This window comes from Cuculus canorus, chromosome 28, assembly GCF_017976375.1.
Source record: "Cuculus canorus isolate bCucCan1 chromosome 28, bCucCan1.pri, whole genome shotgun sequence".
In the NCBI taxonomy this organism is placed as follows: Eukaryota; Metazoa; Chordata; class Aves; order Cuculiformes; family Cuculidae; genus Cuculus; species Cuculus canorus.
Window position 1 is genome coordinate 3,958,604 of NC_071428.1, and position 18,917 is coordinate 3,977,520.

General features: G+C 62.4%; 2 protein-coding genes across 4 annotated transcripts; both read left to right on the plus strand.

Annotated features, from left to right (window-relative positions):
• The first annotated feature begins 447 nt into the window (after positions 1-447).
• On the plus strand, positions 448-7,410 carry ENTREP3 (endosomal transmembrane epsin interactor 3). 3 transcript variants are annotated; one of them, XM_054050729.1, is made up of 12 exons: positions 448-1,314; positions 1,978-2,034; positions 2,198-2,308; positions 2,970-3,095; positions 3,192-3,299; positions 3,479-3,639; positions 3,744-3,843; positions 3,931-4,015; positions 4,109-4,687; positions 4,864-4,932; positions 5,136-5,398; positions 6,058-7,410. In XM_054050729.1, the coding sequence occupies exons 1-12, from the start codon at positions 1,096-1,098 to the stop codon at positions 6,226-6,228; spliced, it is 2,049 nt and encodes a 682-aa protein (XP_053906704.1). In that variant the 5' UTR covers positions 448-1,095; the 3' UTR covers positions 6,229-7,410. The 3 variants fall into 3 exon arrangements, with proteins under 3 accessions (XP_053906704.1, XP_053906705.1, XP_053906703.1); XM_054050728.1 differs by having other exon boundaries at positions 503-1,314; positions 4,867-4,932; XM_054050730.1 differs by lacking the exon at positions 6,058-7,410 and having other exon boundaries at positions 500-1,314; positions 4,109-4,641; positions 4,867-4,932; positions 5,136-5,380.
• A 582-nt stretch (positions 7,411-7,992) lies between these two features.
• Positions 7,993-14,180, plus strand: LOC104057084 (lysosomal acid glucosylceramidase). Its single transcript, XM_054051121.1, has 10 exons — positions 7,993-8,522; positions 9,589-9,780; positions 9,856-10,002; positions 10,136-10,269; positions 10,356-10,528; positions 10,763-11,000; positions 11,143-11,367; positions 11,480-11,643; positions 11,793-11,918; positions 12,445-14,180. Exons 1-10 carry the CDS (start codon positions 8,432-8,434, stop codon positions 12,545-12,547), a joined length of 1,593 nt encoding a protein of 530 aa, XP_053907096.1. The 5' UTR covers positions 7,993-8,431; the 3' UTR covers positions 12,548-14,180.
• Positions 14,181-18,917: the final 4,737 nt, after the last annotated feature.

Consider the following 18,917-nt stretch of genomic DNA (forward strand, 5'->3'; position numbering starts at 1 on the left):
TGTGGCGGTCCCCGCTCTGGACACTGTGGTCCGTGCTGTAGTTGATGCTCTGACCACTGCAGTGGTCCATGTCCCTGTTGTGGTGGTCCCATCTCTGGCCACAGTGGTCCATGTGTCCGTTGTAGTGGTCTCCACTCTGGACACTGTGGTCCATGCTATCGTTGGTGCTCTGACTGCTGCAGTGGTCCCAGCTCTGGACAGTGTGCTGTTCCAGCTCCAGCTGCACTGGTCCATGAGCCCATTGTGGCGGTCCCACCTCTGGCCGCAGTGGTCCACGAGCCCGTTGTGGCGGTCCCGGCTCCGGCCGCGGTCCCCGGTGTGGCCGTTCCGGTCTCCGAGCGGCGTTCCCGTTGCTTCGGAGCTGCCGCCGCCGTCCAGATGCGCTGCGGGACTACAGCTCCCGGCGTGCCGCGCAGGGGCGGCCCCGGGGCGGGGCGGCCCCGGTGGAGCTCCGCAGGCTGAGGGACCGGTGCCGGAGCTGCCCCGCGCCTCGCCCGCCCCGCGGCCCCGGTGCAGCCGGGGATCCCGGAGGCCGCCGGCGGAGGCGATGCTCGCCCGCTCCCCGCTCTGCGCGCCGCCGCCCGGGCACCCCCGGCAACCGGGGACCGCGGGGCGGTGACCCCGCCGACACCGGAGGATGCTCGTGGGCGGCGGCCGCTCCCGCATCCCGGTCCTCGGTTCCTGCATCCCAGCGCTGCTCCGGGAGCCGGTGACCCGGTCCGGCCCCCGCATCCCGGGCTGCGGTTCCCGGTCCCCGCGGGGCGGGATGGAGGAGGAGGAGGAGGAGGCGCCGGGGCCGCGCTCTGCCTCCCGCCGCTGGCTCTAGCCCGGCGCTCCGGGCGGGATGCGGAGATAGCGGTGAGGCTGCCGGAACGCCCCGCAAAGCTTCTGGCGGCCCCCGGTCCCTCGTGGCCGCGGGCGCTGCCCCCGGGGCAAGGGAGGAGCCACCCTCAGCATCCTCCGGGACGAGAAAGGTGGAGCTCGACGCAGACCGTCCGTTCCTGCATCCCCCGAGCCGGCTCCGTCCTGGCTCGGTGCCGCCGGCTGCCCCGGGGCTCAGGGGCTGGTTGCCCCCACTCGCCCCCCGGGGCAACCATGCCCTCCCCGAGCGAGTCCAGCCGCTCGCTGACCGGCCGAGCGTCCCGCAGCCTCACCCACCTCCGCGTCCAGCGGACCTGGCTGCAGATCCTGCTGGTGCTGGGCTTCATTCAAGTCATCCTGGGCATCCTCATCGTCACCTTCAGCCTGGTGGCGGCCACCATCACGCCCTCCGCCAAGATCCGGCATTCCTGCCCATCCTGGGCCGGCTTCTCAGTGAGTGTGGGGCCTGGGCAGAGCGCCATGGGGTGTGCGACACGGTGCATGGGGTGGTCCAGCTCCATCCTGCTCTGCTGGGTCTGCACGGTTCCCTGGATGCTGAATTGGCCACTGGTCCCAAGGGAGTGTGGACCCACTGCTCCCCCACCCTCTGCCTGTGGCTGCTGCAGTGCATTGTGGGAGAATCCCAGGGGTTCCCCCAGGGTGGCAGGGATGAGGACCCCCGCAGTGTTTTATGGGGGGCGTGTTGAGGTGTTTTGCCTCTGAGCAGGCAGGAAGGGGTGCGTGGGGGGCTGCAGTGGCACCAAGGTGGAGAACGAGGCAGCCCTGCCCTGCTCCCAAACCGAGGGGTGGGATGCTCTGCCGGCTGCGTCCATGGGGTGAGGGCAGGACCCCCATGGTGGCCCTGTGGCACGGATCCTGGCTCGGGTTCGCTGCCCAGCATGGAGCTGCCCGCAGTCCCCAGGCTCTCCGGTGCCCTGAATCAGCAGTTTCTCCCAGCTTGTGGCGCCGAGGCTGTCCCGATGGCCCTGCGGCTCCCGGGCCGGCTTCGTGCCCACAGGGCTCGGGGGGCTTTGTCGAAGGACCAGGGCTGCTCTGGGTCCCGCTGCCTGGCAGGGACCCCTCCCCATCCTCATCCCTGGGCTTGTGTGTCCGCAGCTGGCGCTGTCTGGGCTTGTTGGCATCGTCTCCTGGAAGCGGCCGCTCACCCTGGTGGTAGGTGTTGGGGGAGGGATCCTTGGCAGAGGTAGGGGGCAGGATGGGGAGGGCAGCGTGGGGAGCCGAGTGCCCTCATGTGCCCCCGGACATGCAGCTGTGTGTGTCTGCTCCCCGCTCCACAATCCTGCCCCACTGGCAGCCCCTCTCCTCCCCGCTGCAGATTACCTTCTTCACGCTGCTGTCGGTGCTGGGCATCATGCTGAGCCTTGCTGGATCCATCCTGTCCTGCCAGAACGCACAGCTGGTGAAGTCTCTGGAGGCCTGTGAGAGGGTGAGGCTGGCAGAGGCTGCCGCAGTGTCCCCGGGCAGCCGAGCGCCGCTCAGCCCTGGCTGCAGGACTCTGGGGAAACTGCGAGCTGTGCAGTGTACAGTCATAAAAGCATAGAATGATTTGGGTTGGAAGGGACCTCAAAGCCCATCCAGTTCCAGCCGCTGCACAGCGACACCTCCCACTGGCTCAGGGGCTCCAAACCCCATCCAACCTGGCCTTGAACCCCTCCAGGGATGGGGCAGCCACCACTGCTCTGGACAACCTGGGCCAGGGCCTCCCCACACTTGTTGTGAAGGATTTCCTCCTTACATCTAACCTAAATCTTCCTCTCTCTAATTTAAAGCCATTCCTCCCCATCCCATCACTACATGCTTGTAAGAAGTCCCTCCCCAGCTTTCTTGTAGCTCCTTGCAGGTACTGGAAGGTCACTATAAGGTCTTCTCGGAGCCTTCTCTTCTCCAGGCTGAACAACCCCAACTCTCTCAGACTGTCCTCATGTGGGAGGTGCTCCAGCCCTCGGATTATCTTCGTAGCCCTCCTCTGGACCCGTTCCAACAGTTCCATATGCAGTGGGATGCACTGATGTCTCTCAGGGAAGAGGACGGCATCTGGAGTTCCCTCACAGCATCTGGAGATCATTCATGGTGTTCCTTCTCCCCAGGAGAGGGACTCATGCGTCTGCTGCCAGGCCCACTTGGAGCCCCTGCCTGCCTCGTGCAGCCGCCAGAGTGAAATGCTGACCATGTACCCCAACTCCGACTGCCGGAGCATCCGTGTGGCACTCAAGGTGGGGGACCCAAGGGGAGGCAAGGGCTCCCTGGGAAGCGCCCGCGCATCCTGCCAGGCCCTGCAGGAGCCCACAGCTCACCCTGCTCCTCCCCAGGACCTCCTCTTCAGTGTCTGTGGCTTGACCATCTTCTCCACCATCATCTGCACGCTCTCCGCTGTCGTGTGCTGCATCCAGATCTTCTCCCTCGACATTGTCCATGTGGTGAGTCCCAGCCCTGGCCCAGGAGGAGATGAGGCAGAGGAGCTCCCCCAGGCTGAGGGCGAGCCCAAGGCGCTGGGGCAGGACCTGGCTCCAGCTGGGCATGGATTAAGGCTCAGGACAAGCATCCATTGCTGGATCTCCGGGCAGGGGGATTCCAACTCTCCCACTTCTCCCTGCAGCTGGTCCCCCAGCGCTCGAGCTCTGTGACACTGGAATGCACATCCCCTCCCGACACCTTCCTGCAGAGCATGATGGACTTTGAGGAATTCGTGCCTCCGGTACCACCACCCCCCTACTACCCACCCGAGTACACCTGCAGCTCCGAGACTGATGCGCAGAGGTACCTGGCCGGGAGCGGGGCTACCATGGGGCAGGAGCCAGGAGGGCTTCTTTGCCCTCAAGCAGGGCTCATCCCACCTGATGTGGCTGCTCTTGATTCCACAGCATCACCTACAACGGGTCCATGGACAGCCCTGTGCCCCTCTACCCAACCGACTTCCCCCCATCCTATGAGACCGTGATGGGGCTGCGGGGGGACAGCCAGGTGGGAGACAGGGGGGCTGCAGGCAGGGGATGAGCGGGCAGGGCTGGGCTCCTGCTCTACCTGTGCCTTGACCACGCCATCCCACAGGCCACTCTGTTTGAGTCGCAGCTGACGGAGGGCCCGCACGCCTGTACCTGCGACCGCGTCCCCTCCATTGTGCTCAGCGGAGAAGGTGAGCGCCTTGGGCTTGGAGATCAATGGCTTAGAGAGTGACAACCAGCCCTTTCTGGGTGCTCTTCACCCACATCCGCTCTGCTCCTTGCAGTATCCATGGACAGCGGGTCCCTGATCATGTCCGAGATCATGGACATCCCTGGGGACAGCAGCCCCTCGGAGGATTCGTGCCTGCTGGAGCTGCAGGGCTCCATGCGCTCCGTTGACTACGTCCTTTTCCGCTCTATCCAGCGCAGCCGCGCGGACTATTGCCTGAGCGTGGACTGCGTGCAGTGCAGCCACCACGTGCGCAGCCCCACATTGGGCTTGCAGGGCCCCTTCGAGGAGGTGCCCCAGCCCCGGGTGCGGGGCGAGCGCTCCTACTCCTGTTCCACGGCAGAACCCAACCACGACGGCATCTTGGTTGGAGGAGCCATCACCCACAGCTGCAATCGCCTGGAGGGGCTCGCCCGCTGCGCTGGCCCCTGCTTCCCCGAGGTGCGGCTCAAGGAGAAGGGCTTGCCACAGGGACGTGGGGGCAACCGCTCTGTGGGACCCAGTACCGGGCGCTTCGGCCAACCGCGACGCAACAGCGAGACCTCCTGCCCCTCATCCCCAGCCCCGGCGCTGAGCCAGCGCCCACTGGTGAGGTCGCACAGTGATCCTGGGGTACTGACAGCCACCCATGCTGGTAGGTGGCAACAGGGATGGGGACGTGCAGTGTTTCCCTTGTGGCCAGGTGGGATTAGAGTTGTTTTTGAGGTGGGTGGCTGTGCCAGGGGAGCGGGGGGAGCAGGCGGAGGGTGCTGGGCTGCTGCACAGCGGTGCTGGACACTGCCAAAGCCTGAATGCTCTCTCTGCTCCCAGCAGATTTCAGGGAAGTACTTTATACCAAAGCACTGGAGGACACCGTGTCCAACTCCTCGGCAGATACAGGTAAGGCTACTGGGAGATACAGATGTTGGGGGGTGTTTCTGTAGCCTTTTGGGGATCCCACCCAGTTGGGGTTGGGATGATGGAGCCCTATGGTGGTACCACTTCCGCTGGCTGGGTAGAGGGGACAGCAGGACCCCTGGGGGCTGTGGGGACGAATCCCATCAGGAGCAGCATCCCAGCATCTGATAGCAGCGTCTCTGCAGGGCTGTGCTCAGAATCCTGCCTGCTCCGCCATTCGCACTGTGACTCCCCGCTGCTGCTCCGGGCCAGCTCGGTGGGGAAGAACAAGCTGCTGCCCTCCAAGAAGGTGACGCAGCAGCTGTCAAAGACAACAACTCGCTCACTGGGGGACCTCAAGGTCTGCCGAAGCACACGCGGGCTGGTGGCCAGGTTCCTGCAGAGACCCAAACGCAGCCCACCAGCGGGCATGGAAGTGCCTGAGCACAGCTCCCAGGGACACAAGCAGGTGAGGTCCAGCAGCCATCGTGCCCCACAGGGACAGGGGCAGCTCCTTCCCAACCCCATCCACACCATCTCCCTTCTTCCAGTCATAGAATCACAGAATGGGATGGGTTGGAAGGGACCTCAAAACCCATCCAGTCCCACTTCTGCCATGGGCAGGGACACCTCCCACTGGCTCAGGGGCTCCAAGACCCATCCAACCTGGCCTGAAACCCCTCCAGGGATGGGGCAGCCACCACTGCTCTGGGCAACCTGGGCCAGGGCCTCCCCACCCTCACAGCGAAATGTTTCTCCCCAAGATCTCATCTCAATCTCCCCTTTTCAGCTCAAAACTGTTCCCCTCGTCCCATCCCATCCCTGCACTCCCTGATCCAGAGCCCCTCCCCAGCTTTCCTGGAGCCCCTTTCAGCACTGGAAGCTGCTTTAAGGTCTCCCCACAGCCTTCTCTTCTCCAGGCTGAACAACCCCAACTCTCTCAGTCCTTGTCCTCAGGGCTGTTCCCAATCACTTCATCCCCATCCTGTATTGAAACCATGCGTTGCCCCAACTCAGGTGTAGGACCTCAGCCTTGTTGAGCCTCCTGAGGTCCACATAGCTGCCCTCGTCCCGCAGCGGGCAGGGGAGCGGGCCACAGGGCTGCAGCGCATTCCCATGGGGTTGCAGGTTCCCTGGAGTGCCTGGCCGGGAGCGGAGCAGCCGCACGAAGGCATCCACCTGCAGAGCTGTGGGGACCTGAGCTCCACTTCATCCCTGCGCCGACTCCTGTCTGCACGTCGGCTGGAGCGCAGCCGCCCGCGCAGCCTCAGCGGGACCTGCAAGGAGAGTGTCCTCTGACCAAGCACCCGTGGGGACCCTCTGGGACAGGGACAGGGGTCCCGCTCGGGGCCAGGACCCTCGGACACTGCTCAGATGTTGCTGCTGCCCCGGCGGGGCTGGGACCTGTGCCGCTGCCCTGAGGTCCGGGCTGAGCCCCTTCCCCAGGCAGGGCCGAGGCAAGGGGCTGGTCCCCTGGGCTCTGTTTGGCCTGTCCCCTTCCCTGTCCCCTCTGCCACACAGGCCTGTCCCCTGCCTTGTCCCTTCTGCCAGACAGGCCTGTCTCCTGCCCTGTCCCTTCTGCCAGCTGTGCCTGTCCCTTACTCTGTCCCCTCTGCCAGCCATGCCTGTGCTCTGCGCTGGCCGTGCCTGTCCCCTACTCTGTCCCCTCTGCCAGCCTTGCCTATGCCATGTGCTGGCCGTGCCTGTCCCTTGCCCTGTCCCTTCTGCCAGCTGTGCCTGTCCCCTACTCTGTCCCCTTTGCCAGCCATGCCTGTGCCGCGTGCTGGCCGTGCCTGTCCCTTGCCCTGTCCCCACTGCCAGCTGTGCCTGTCCCCTACTCTGTCCCCTCTGCCAGCCTTGCCTGTGCCGCGTGCTGGCTGTGCCTGTCCCTTGCCCTGTCCCCACTGCCAGCTGTGCCTGTCTCCTACTCTGTCCCCTTTGCCAGCCATGCCTGTGCCGCATGCTGGCCGTGCCTGTCCCATGTCCTGTCCCCTGTGCCAGCCGTGCCCGTGCCCTGCCCTGTGTCCCCCTGTGCTGGCTGTGCCTGTACCTGGGATGGCCACATCTGCCCCTGTGCTGGCTGTGCCCGTCCCCTGCCCTGTCCCCCGTGTGCTGGCCATGCCTGTCCCCCACACTGGCTGTGCTTGTCCCCTGCCCTGTCCCTTGACCTGTCCCTTGACCCGTGCCTTGCCCTGTGCCCTGCCCTGTCCCGTGGTGTGCCCTGTTCCTCCCGTGCCTTGTCCTCCACCCTCTCCCCTGTCCTGCCCTGTCCCCTGCCCTGTCCCCCATACTGGCTGTGCCTGTCGCTTGCCCTGTCCCCTCCCTTGCCCTGTCCTGCCCCTTGCCCTGTCCCCCACACTGGCTGTGCCTGTCCCTTGCCCTTTCCTGTCCTCCCCACCCTTGCGCTGTCACCCGTCACACCCTGCCCTTTCCCCTGTCCTGCCCTATTGCTGTCCTGGCCTTTGCCCTGTTCCCTACACTGACTGTGTCTGTCCCTCCCTGCTCTGTCCCTTGTTCTGTCCCGTCTCCCCCATCCCTGTCCCTCCTCACCCTGTCCCCACTTGTCCCTGTCCTCCCCCTGGCCCTGTCAACCCCATCCCTTGCTCTGTTTCCTGTGCCCCCCGGCCCCGTCCCTTGTTCTGTCCTGTCTCCCCCATCCCTGTCCCCCCTCACCCCATCCCTTGCCCTTTCCCCTGTCCCCCCCGTCCCCCACTTGTCCCTGACCTCCCCCTTGCCCTGCCCTCCCCGTCCCTTGCCCTGTTCCCTGTCACCTCCCGCCCTGTCCCCCCTCTCCTTGTCCCCATCCCTGTCCCCCCCCCGCCCCGGTGCCCGATTCGCGCCCCACCCCCGCAGACACAATAAATCCGGTTCCCGCCCGCGGGGCCGGGAGGGGGCGGGGCCGCTGGCTCAGCTGATCGGTCACGTGATCGGGGGGGGGCGGTGTGCGGGGCTTCCCGGTGGCGGCTCCGGGACCGGTGGAGGCGGAAGTCGATCCGGTGTCCGGTATCCGATCCGGTACCCGTTACCCGATCCGGTGCCCCACCCGGTGTCCGGTGCCTGATCCGGTGCCCGGTGCTCGATCCGGTACGCGGTGCCTGATCCAGTGCCCGGTGCTCGATCCGGTGTTCGGTGCTCCCTCCGGTCTCCGGGAGCCGATCCGGTGTCCGGTGCTCCCTCGGGTCTCCGGGACCCGATCCGGTGCCAGGTGCTCGATCCGGTCTCCGGTCCGATACCCGCTACCGTTTCCGGTGCCGGCAGCTCCCGCGGTTCCCCGGTCTCGGTACGCGGTGCCCGATCCGGTGCCCGCGGCTCCCGGTTCCCTCCGTGCCGGGAGGGGCCGAACCCGAGGGGAGCCGCCCCGGGCGGGGGCGGAACGAGAAGCCCATTTATAAAAGGCTGTGCCGGCGGCGGGACCGGATCGCGGGGCCGCCGGAACGGGAGGTTTCGCCCCCGGTTGCTGCTTCTCAACGGTGCAGAACCCGCCGGGGTAGGCGGAGGGGCCATGGCGGCTACCGGCACCGGCGGGTTGGGCTGGCGGCTGCTGCCGCTCACACTGGCGCTGCTGCTGCCACCGGGAGAGCGCCGCGCTGCAGGTGATGGGGGGGGCAGTGGGGGGGTGTGGGTGACATCAGGGAGGGGGGGGACGGAGGGAGGGTTGGTGGCATCAGGGAGGGGGTTGGTGGCATCAGGGAGGGGGGGACGGAGGGAGGGTTGGTGGCATCAGGGAGGGGGTTGGTGGCATCAGGGAGGGGGGGACGGAGGGAGGGTTGCTGGCATCAGGGAGGGGGTTGCTGGCATCAAGGAGGGGGGGACGGAGGAGGGGGTTGGTGGCATCAGGGAGGGGGACAGTGTGGGAGGACTATGGGAGGGGGCTGCTGGTATCAGGGAGGGCGGTGGTGGCATCAGGGAGGGGGTGACTGCAGGGGGGGGTTGGTGGCAGTGGGGAAGGGGAACAGCGGGGGGGGAGTGGCATCGGGGGAGGCGGACAGCGGGGAGGGGGTAGTGGCATCGGGGGGGGGACGGACAGCAGGGTGGGGGTTGGTGGCATCAGGGAGGGGGGGACTGCGGCGAGGGGCAAGGGGACAGCAGCGGGGAGGGTGTGTCTGGGGTTTGGTGGCATCACGGAGGGGGTGACAGAGGTGGGGAAGGGTGTCTGATGGCATCAGGGAGGGGGGGGGACGGTGGCAGGGGATGGGATGCCCAGTGCCTGGAAGCAGCAAGGAGGGGGTGTCTAGGATTTGGTGGCATCGGGAAGGGGGGGACAGCAGTGGGGAGGAGGTTTCTGGGGTCCGGTGGCAGCGGAGAAGGGGTGTCTGGGGTTTGTGGGATCAGGGAGGGGGTGACAGGAAAGAGGAGGGGGTTCCCGGGGTCTGGTGGCGGTGGAGAGGGTGTGTCTGGAGGCTGGTGGCATTGGGGAGGGGGTTCCTGGGGTCCCATGGCAGTGGAGAGGGGGTGTCTGGGGGCTGGTGGCATTGGGGAGGGGGGTCCCGGGGTCCGGTGGCAGTGGGGAGGAGGTGCCCATGGGTGGCAGTGGCACGGGAGCTGGGGTGCCTGGGGAGGGGACAGTGTGGGGGCAGCACCTGGGGGGGTGGTGGGAGAGCTCTGTCAGGGTTGTGTCCCCATGCTGGTGGCTGTCCCCAACCTCCCAGTGTCCCCCAGGTGCCAATCCCTGCAGCCCCAAGTACTTTGGCCGCGATGCCATGGTTTGTGTCTGCAACGCCACGTACTGCGACATGCTGGACCCTGTGGTCGTGCCGCCCCTGGGCACCTACGTCAAATACGAGAGCAGCAAGGCTGGCAACCGCCTTGAGCGCAGCGAGGGGAGCTTCCAGCGTAGCCTGCATGCCCCAGGTACCGCTGCGGCTGGAGGAGGTGGGCTGCACCCTGCCCTGCGCCCTGCCATCATGCTCGCCTCCTTCCCCGCAGATCTCGTCCTGACCGTGGACACGACGCAGCGGTTCCAGAAGTTGAAGGGTTTTGGTGGTTCCCTCACCGACGCGGCTGCCATCAATATCCTTTCCCTGCCTGAAATGGCCCAGGAGCACCTGCTCCGCTCATACTTCTCTGAGGAAGGTGAGAACTTCAGAAGGAGGTGGAAAAGGTGGTGGTGGGGACCCAATGGGCCTCTGCCTAGGAGCTGGTAGGGCTCGGAGACCTCCTGTGCTGATGTCCACCTCTGCCCATCCCACCCTGCTGTGCTTGGCAGGGCTTGAGTACAACCTTGTGCGGCTCCCCATGGCCAGCTGTGACTTCTCCCTCCACACCTACACCTACGATGACGTTCCCTATGACTACGAGCTCACCCACTTTAGCTTGCAAGACGAGGACACAAAGCTGAAGGTGAATGGTGGGAAGGAGGAGGATGGAATAGATGCAGGGACAACACAGGGACTCATCTGAAGTGATCTCTCTGCCTCTTCCTGCAGATCCCCCTCATGCACCGAGCCTTGGCCATGGCCAAGCGGCCACTGTCACTGTGTGCAAGCCCTTGGACCTCCCCAACCTGGATGAAGACCAGCGAGTCCTTTGTGGGGAAGGGCACACTGAAGGGGCAAGCGGGGGACAAATACCACAAGACCTGGGCCAACTATTTTGTACGGTAAGGAGCTGCCAGGGCAGTGGTGGAGCCCCCATCTCTGGAGGCATTCAAAACAAGTGTAGATGTGGTGCTTTGGAACATGGTTTAGTGGACATGTTGGTATTGTGTTGATAGTCCAACCTTGTTCTATGATTCTATGAGCACTTGGGGCGAGGAGATAGGGGAGATTCCCAGGGCATCCCCAGCAGCGGTGGCGGGGACACCCTGCAGCTCACCCCGCTCTCCCACACCCAGGTTCCTGGACGAATATGCCAAGCACAACTTGACCTTCTGGGCGGTGACGGCAGAGAATGAGCCCTCGGCTGGGCTGATCAACAACTACCCCTTCCAGTGCCTGGGCTTCACGGCCGAGCAGCAACGGGACTTCATCGCGCGGGATCTGGGCCCTGCATTGGCCAACAGCTCCTACCGGGATGTCCAGCTTATCATTCTGGATGATAACCGGCTCCACCTCCCGCACTGGGCCAAAGTGGTGAGCGCAACATGGGGTCCAACTAGCCAAGTCCATGGTGTTGCACATCATGGCAGCTTGGCCACTCTGTCCTGCAGAAGGGTCGGGGTGATGGCTTTCTGCCATCCAGGACCCAATGGTGGCTGACTCTTCTCCTTGCCAGGTCCTGGAGGACGAAGAAGCGGCTCGTTACGTCCATGGCATTGGCATCCACTGGTACCTGGACTTCATCGGTCCCATACAGGACACAGTGGTGCCCACTCATGAACTCTTCCCTGACTACTTTATCCTGGCCACGGAAGCGTGCATCGGGTCCCATTTCTGGGAAAGGGATGTGGTCCTGGGCTGCTGGGAGCGGGGGAACCAGTACAGCCATAGCATCCTGATGGTGAGGCCCCAGCACCATCCTGCGTGGTGGGCTCTGGAGAGAGCTGCCAGCTTGCTTCCTCTCCTGTCGGCACCTCATTCCTTGGGCAGAAGTCTGAGCTGTCCCGTTACAGAACCTGAACCACTTTGTTGCTGGCTGGATCGACTGGAACCTCGCTCTGGACCTGGAGGGAGGCCCCAGCTGGGTCAAGAATTACGTAGACAGCCCCATCATCGTGGACAGCAGCGAAGGTGTCTTCTACAAGCAGCCCATGTTCTACCACCTGGGCCACTTCAGGTGGGTCAGGGTCCCTGTCTGCCTGGGCTCCACTTCCATGGTTGCAGTAGCAGCTTGTTGAGAGGGGAGTAGGGCAGAGTTGGTGGGAGGAGAGCTCTGCTGGGGTCTCACTCCCTTCCTGGTGTTGCTTCTTGCTCGTGCCTGTGCAGTAAGTTCATCCCTGAGGGCTCCCAACGCGTGGGGCTCCTCGCCTCTAAAGAGTCCAAGAAGACAGAGCTGGAGTACACGGCTTTGCTGCGTCCCGATGGCACCGTGGTGGTGGTGGTTCTGAACCGGTGAGTGATGCAGACCAGACCACGAGCGCGGACCCCATCCTACTGGGCCATGCGGGTGCTTGGAGTTCCTACAAGGAAAGGCTGAGAAAGTTGGGGTTGTTCAACCTGGAGAAGGCTCTGGGGAGACCTTAGAGCAGCTTCCAGCACTGAAAGGGGCTCCAGGAAAGCTGGGGAGGGGCTCTGGATCAGGGAGTGCAGGGGGAGGACGAGGGGAACGGTTTTGAGCTGAAAGAGGGGAGACTGAGATGAGATCTCGGGGAGAAATGTTTTGCTGTGAGGATGGGGAGGCTCTGGCCCGTGTTGCCCAGAGCAGTGGTGGCTGCCCCATCCCTGGAGGGGTTCAAGGCCAGGTTGGATGGGGCTTGGAGCCCCTGAGCCACTGGGAAGTGTCCCTGCCCATGTCAGGGGGTGGGACTGGATGGGCTTTGAGGTCCCTTCCAACCCAACCCATTGCGTGATTCCATCCTGCTGGGCCTTGTGCTCAGGAGCTGCTGCAGGTCTGACCCTGCTGCTCCTCACCTTCCAGGTCCCCTCAGAACATCACCTTTGGGCTGGCTGACACCGTTGGCCTCATTGCAGCTGTGGCTCCAGCCAACTCCATCCAGACCTACCTGTGGCGGCGGCATTGACGGCGATGCCCATGGCTGGCCAGGAGCTGGACCAAAGTGGGCTCGGAAAGCAGCCTTAGCGCTGCCTGTGGGCTTGGGCTGAGGACCGTGGAGAAGGTTGAGTGCTGTCTGCACCGCGGCAGAGCCATGCGCTCAGGCGAGCCAGAGGAGTGAGCTGGGCTGCGGAGCACTGGGCGCATGCAGGAGGGTTGGGGATCCTGATGCCCCTGGGGATGGAGATCCCGCAGGCTGTGAATGCTGTTTTCTGCTGCTCTGATATTAAATGCTGACGCTTTCTTGCTCTCTGGGGCTGGAAGAGAAGTGCCCAGGTCCCTCCCCTGCTCCTGGGCACCGTGGCTGGGTGCCACCTGGGCACAGAGCCCGAGCAAGAGCTGCTTGGAGCACCGTGAGCCCTGTGGGTTGGTTGCTCTTCCTGCCCACCCCTGCTGCTCTGCCCCCACAGCTTCTCCCTGCTGGGAAGGTCCTCCAGGCACCAGTTTGTTCCCAGTTGCAAGCTTGTGCCACTTGATAGAGGGCTGAGCCGAGCGCAGGTGCTCTCCCAGTGCTGTTGTGGGATGCTTTAGGCTCCAGGTTTACCCTCCACGCAGATGCTCTGGGTCTTGGAGCAGCGTTGGGGGCAAAGTGCCTGGACACCCATCTTGGTGGAATCCCTGGGTGGGTTTTGTGGCCAAATTTCAGCTTTCTGGGCTATTCCTGCCAAGCTGGAGCCAATTGCAGCCTGGTGCTAGGCTGGGGAGGGTCAGATCTTGCCCGGCTCAGGATGCTGGGTTGCTTCCTGGGGCTCAGACTGGAGGTAGAACCAGTTCCAGGAGCATCGGAGCATGGTGGGTTCAGGGCACAAACCAGCTCAGGATGGGGACAGGGTGTCTGCAAGCTTCTCTGGGGGCTTTGTAGGGAGAAGGGTGCTGGCCAGGCTGCAGCGGCTCTGTGATGGGGGTGCCCTGTCCCCCCAGCAATGGGGCAGCTGGGACGGAGTGTCAACAAGGTTTGGGCTGCACCGTGGGCTCAGCACCCACTACGGAGCTGAGGCAGCGTGAGTAAGCGGGCACGGGGACCGGGAATGAGTGCAGGCACACCCAGAACAAGGGAAGGGAGCTCACAGCATGTGCTGGGTGGAGAAATAGGGCAGGGAGGTCGTGATTGCGGCTGCTGGGCCAATTCGGGTCAGTCGGGTTGAGGCAGGCGAGATGCAGCTGTCGGGGCTGACAGCAGTGGTGCTGCGTAGGCGGAGCACAGCCCAGCACCAGCTCTGGCAGCACCTGGGGTGACTGGGGAGGAGTGCATGGCAGGGTCACCCTGGGAATTTGGCACGAACTGTGCCGCGATGCTCCTGAGAAGCCCTGGGACCCCACAAACTCTGGGCATGCCAGGGTCTTAGGGCGAGCTGTCTGTGCCCAGGGGCACAACCATCCCACCTCTGCCTGGAGGCTGTTTATCTTTGTCCACAAGAGGGAAATATTTCTCCAGGATCACAGCAACCACGAGCCCTGCTCCCAGCATCCCCACTCCCCGGTTCAGGATGGATCCTCTCTGCTGCTTCTTTCCCAGGTTTTTTACTCACCATCTTCCTTTACCGTTTTACCAACCCTTGTAATAAAAGTCAATGTCTGGATGCTGAATCATCCCAGGGCACGCACCAGCGGCTGCTCGGCTCTGAAGGACCAGCTTGCTCCGGGTTAAACAGCAAGGGGGTGAATCTCCAGCATTGTTGAGCTTGGCTCGTGAATTCTTGTGCTAAGCGTTGGCTTGTTTTGGGGTGTGCGGTGGCTGCTTGGACCAGGAGGATGAGAACCCCCAGCAGCTGACCTGTAACCAGTGACCACCACCAAGGGCTGAGTCTCACCATGCTCATGGCTGAGGACCAGCAGCTTGGACCTTGGAGCCTGAGCATCGAGGCTCCGTGTGCCTGCCTCTCGCGTTGATGTTTTCCGAGTCGCGATCCCTGTAAGGGCAGCTCAGCTTTAAATCTGTGTTCCCAGGGTCTCCATCCCCACTGGCCTGGCGAAGGGATAAAATGTATCTGCTGGCTTCTCCACCGGCTGCAGGGCAGGTCTGGAATACCATGAGAAACCTAGGAACGGCAGCAAGAAGTGGCTTTGAGAGGATTTGGTGGGGCTGCCCAGACAAGGTGTTGCCTTTCCCCTGGCTCTCACTTTTCCTGCTCAGCGGGAAGCTCTTATCAGCCAGTGTTGATAGGGATGAGCTCCAGCAGCCTCTGCAGTGTTTTGCTTTCCTGGAGCTGTAGGGACCCAACCCAGCTGTGGGGCTGCAGCCAGATGGGGTGGTGGTGGGGTACAGGCAGAACCAGACCCCCAAATGAGGTGGGAAGGAGCCTATGGGGCATCTCGGGTGGCTGGCAGTAGGTCAGGAGGCAGCTAATCACCATGGGGCAGCAGGGGCTGACTAATTAACCTCTTCCCAAAATTGGGGCTTATTAGCCCGGGTGTAGCACCCGGATGATATGTGAGTCACTGCTGAGGGTGGGAGACGCAGGAGCTTCCTTCTGAGGTTGCCTCTTTGCCCTGGGAATGGCAACTGGTGGCTGTCTGACCCCGTCTGCCCTTTCTCTGGTGGCCTGGGTGCCCCACGGCTCAGCCCCACATGGTGGGCAGAGGCACAAGAACATTGCAGAGCAGTGCTGGAGGGTAGGAGGAACCTCCATGACTTGACTTGCCCCAAAGCTGCACCTGATATGCCAGAAAAGGAGAAAACTGGTCATGAATTGGTCTCCATCTGGAAAAGGAGAGCTAACAGGGTGGTTTAACCTTGTGAAGGGGAACAGACCCTCAGCGTTTGATGCTCTTGGGCAGGCAGAGAAGAGTGGTCCCCAGGGCCACCCTTCTGGAGAGATGCTGAGGGCATCCCTGCAGGGATAGGTGCGTGCACGTGTGTCCACGGTGTGGATATGTCCTGGGTGATGTGACCAGGATCAGACTGTGTTTATCTCTGGGTGAGCTGGCCCAGTTCAGCCCTGGCTCTGTGGACTGAGAGAGTTGGTCTTAGAGGAGCAGGGAGCACCTGGAGTACTATGTCACCAGGCACAGAGGAGCAGAGCTCGACTCCTGGAACATACGGTGTCGAGGTAGCATGTTCCCCTCTATGGATCGACAGCGCAGCCCTGGCTGCCACTGCTGGGCACAAAAACACCACCCTGGCTGTGCAGGAGCCAGAACCCTAGAATTGTTTGGTTGGAAAGACCTTTGAGATCAAGTCCAACCATCCCTTTTCATTTCTGAACCATCTCTGAGCACCTCATCAACCCAACTTTTAAATCCCTCCAGAGATGGAGATGCCACCATTGCCCTGCGCAGCCTCTGCTGATGCTTAACAACCCTTTCGGTAAAGAATTTTTTCCTGATATCCAATATAAACCTCCCCTGGTGCAACTTGAGGCCATTTTCTTTCATCCCATCACTTGTTACTTGGGAGAAGAACCTGGCACCCACCTTGCTAACACCTCCTCCCAGGTAGTTTCAGAGAGCGATGAGGTCTCCCCTCAGCCTCCTTTTCTCCAGGCTAAGCAGCCCCGGGGCCCTCAGTTGCTCCTCAAGCTGGGGCATTTGCCAGTTTATTGCTACTGCTGCCGCCGCTGCCTTTTGCAGTGCAAGATGCAGGGTGCTGAGCAATGCAAAAGGCTTGGGCATGGCATGGCAGGGGCTCCAGGTCCTGTGTGGCTGCACCGGGACAGTCCTTTTCTGCACTGGACTCTGCAGCCCACACGTTCCATCCTCAGCTGGGGATCCTGGACCCTCCCCATGCTGGGTACGCAGCCATGGCAGCTCTGGGAGGGGAACTGGGGCAATAGGCATGGATAAATCGCTCAAGGTGGGTAGAGTTCGTTAGCCTATGGTGTTTGTGAGCATCCATGGGTTCTGCTCTGCCTCCAAGAATTCATCCAGACCTTGCTTGAAAACAGAAAGACTTCAGATCTCCCTTCAGGGCATTGCAGTGGGTTTTTGGAGCTGCATCTCTGGACGCTGGTGCGGCATTTGGTGTAGCTGGAGCTCCCAGCATGATGTCTCAGTCCTCGCTGGGAGGTGAAGCCTTTGCATGACGGCAGGAGGTGAGAAGGGACCAGGAGACGTACGATGGTCCAAGACCAGAGGTAAGTAAAGGCTGGGAGGAGAGCAAGGAGGAGCTGTGGGGGTGGGAGAGGGTGTGCTGTGGAGGGAGGTCTCCAAGCAGCTCCCAGTAAAGGTGAGGTTGGGAGGCTGGAGCTGCCTGAGGAGGAGGGCTGGCAGCAGCGCAGGTCAGGGTGCAGCGGAGGTAGGTGGGCTGTGGGCTCCTGGGAGAGCTGGACTCGCATCATCTGCCTTCGAGGTGAGGATCTTTGTCAGGGGAGAGGATGGAGTGTGTGGCAGGGGAAGGAGGAGCAGGGGCAGAGGGGGTGGCACTGATCTTGCCCGGGGACCACAGCCTGCTCTGCCACCCTGTCGTACACCCATGCCTGCCTCAGCTGAAGGTGTCCCCTCTCGCAGGCTCAGCCCCCCGAGACTCAGCAAAAGTGGGGGGACGTGGAGGGGCCATGGGGGCTGCAGGTGTCCTGGTCTGGCTGCTACCCATGCTGCCGCTGCTGCTGTGCGCTGTGCCTCGGGCTGCAGGTGAGCGTGGGAAAGGCGCGGGTGTGCCAGAAGAGTACCGGAGTGTCCTGGAACAAGATCCCAGAGGCTGTGCAGGAACTCAGGTGCCCAGGGAAGAAACAGGGACAGGAGTCTGGTGGCAGTGCAGGAGCTGGAGTGCCATGGGACAAGGGTGGCTCTGCAAGAGCTGGGGTGCCGTAGGACAGGGGTGGCAGTGCGGGAGCTGGGGTGTCATGGGACAGGGCTAGCAGTGCAGGAGCTGGGGTGCCGTGGGACAGGGGTGGCAACGCAGGAGCTGGGGTGCTGTGCGACAGGGGTTCCTTTTAGGGAACCAGGAACCCTGCAAAGACTCCCAGGAGCCTTTCAAGATCACCAGGAAGCCTGCAGAGACTCCCAAGAGCCTTTCAGGATCCCCAGGAGCACCGTAGTGAGTCCCAGGGGCCTCTCAGGATGCCCAGGAGCGCCATAGAGAGCCCCAGTAGCCTCTCAGTGTCCCCAGGAGCCGTGTAGAGACACCCAGGGGCCTTTCAGGATCCATAGGAGCCCCATAGAGAGACCCAGGAGCCTTTAAGTATCACCAGGAGCCCCGCAGAGAGAACCCTATAGAGACACCCAGGAGCTTTTCAGGGTCCCCAGGAACCCTATAGAGACACTCAGGAGCCTTTCAGGGTCCCAGGAACCCTGCAGGGTCTCCCAGGAGCCTTTCAGAATCCCTAGGAGCCTCTCAGTGTTCCCAGGAGCCCTGTAGAGACCACTAGGAGCCTTTCAGGGTCCCCTGAAGCCCTGTAGACACCCCCAGGAGCCTTTCAGCGTCCTCAGAAGCACTGGGTACATCCCCAGGATCCATTTTAGGGTCCCCAGGAACCCTGCAGAGATTCCCAATAACTTTTCAGGATCTCCAGGAACCATGCAGCGACTCCCAGGGGCCTTTCAGTATCCTCAGGAGCCCCGTAGAGACACCCAGAAGGCTTTCAGGATTCCCAGGAGCTCTGTAGACACCCCCAGGAGGCTTTCAGGGTTTTCAGGAGCCCTGTAGAGACTCCCAGGAGACTTTCAGAATCCCCAGGAGCCTTTAAGTCTCCCTTGGAGCCCTGTAGAGACACTCAGGAACCTTTCAGGATCCCCACAAGCCCTGTAGACAGGGCTTTTCAGGATCCTCAGGAGCTTTTCAGGATCCCCAGGAGCTCTGTAGAGACCCCCAGGATCCCTTCAGTATCACCAGGAACCCCGCAGAGATTCCCAGGAGCCTTTCAGAATTCCCAGGTGCCTTTCAGGATCCCCAGTAGCCCTATAAAGACTCCCAGGAGCCTTTCAGGATCGCCAGAGGCTCTGTAGACGCCCCCAGGAGCCATTCAGTGTCCCCAGGAAACCAGCAGAGACTCCCAGGAGCCTTTCAGGATACTGTGTTTTTCAGATGCAGAGGGATGACGTGTGTCGTTATGAAAACCCAGGGAAATATTACTATGACCGCACTGTCAATAAAATGAACCAAGAAGTCCAATCCTAAAATGTTCACTACCTAGTGACATCACTGGCACAATGTTGTATTGAAAGAGTGTATGCCTTTATTTCTGCTAAGATTCCTTTTTTTGTGTTCAATGCTTTTCTTGCTGTGAATGTAAGGCAGAGTTAATAACATACAGCTGATCCCCAGGCCCCATTTATGCCACTGAGGGGTTTGCCCTGCCCTATTCCCAGGCGAGGTCCAGGGGTGTATAAGCCACAGGCCTTACTTCTGGAGGTCATTCAGCTTCTGCTCTTTGAGGACTCTACCATTCTTTCAAGAGTTT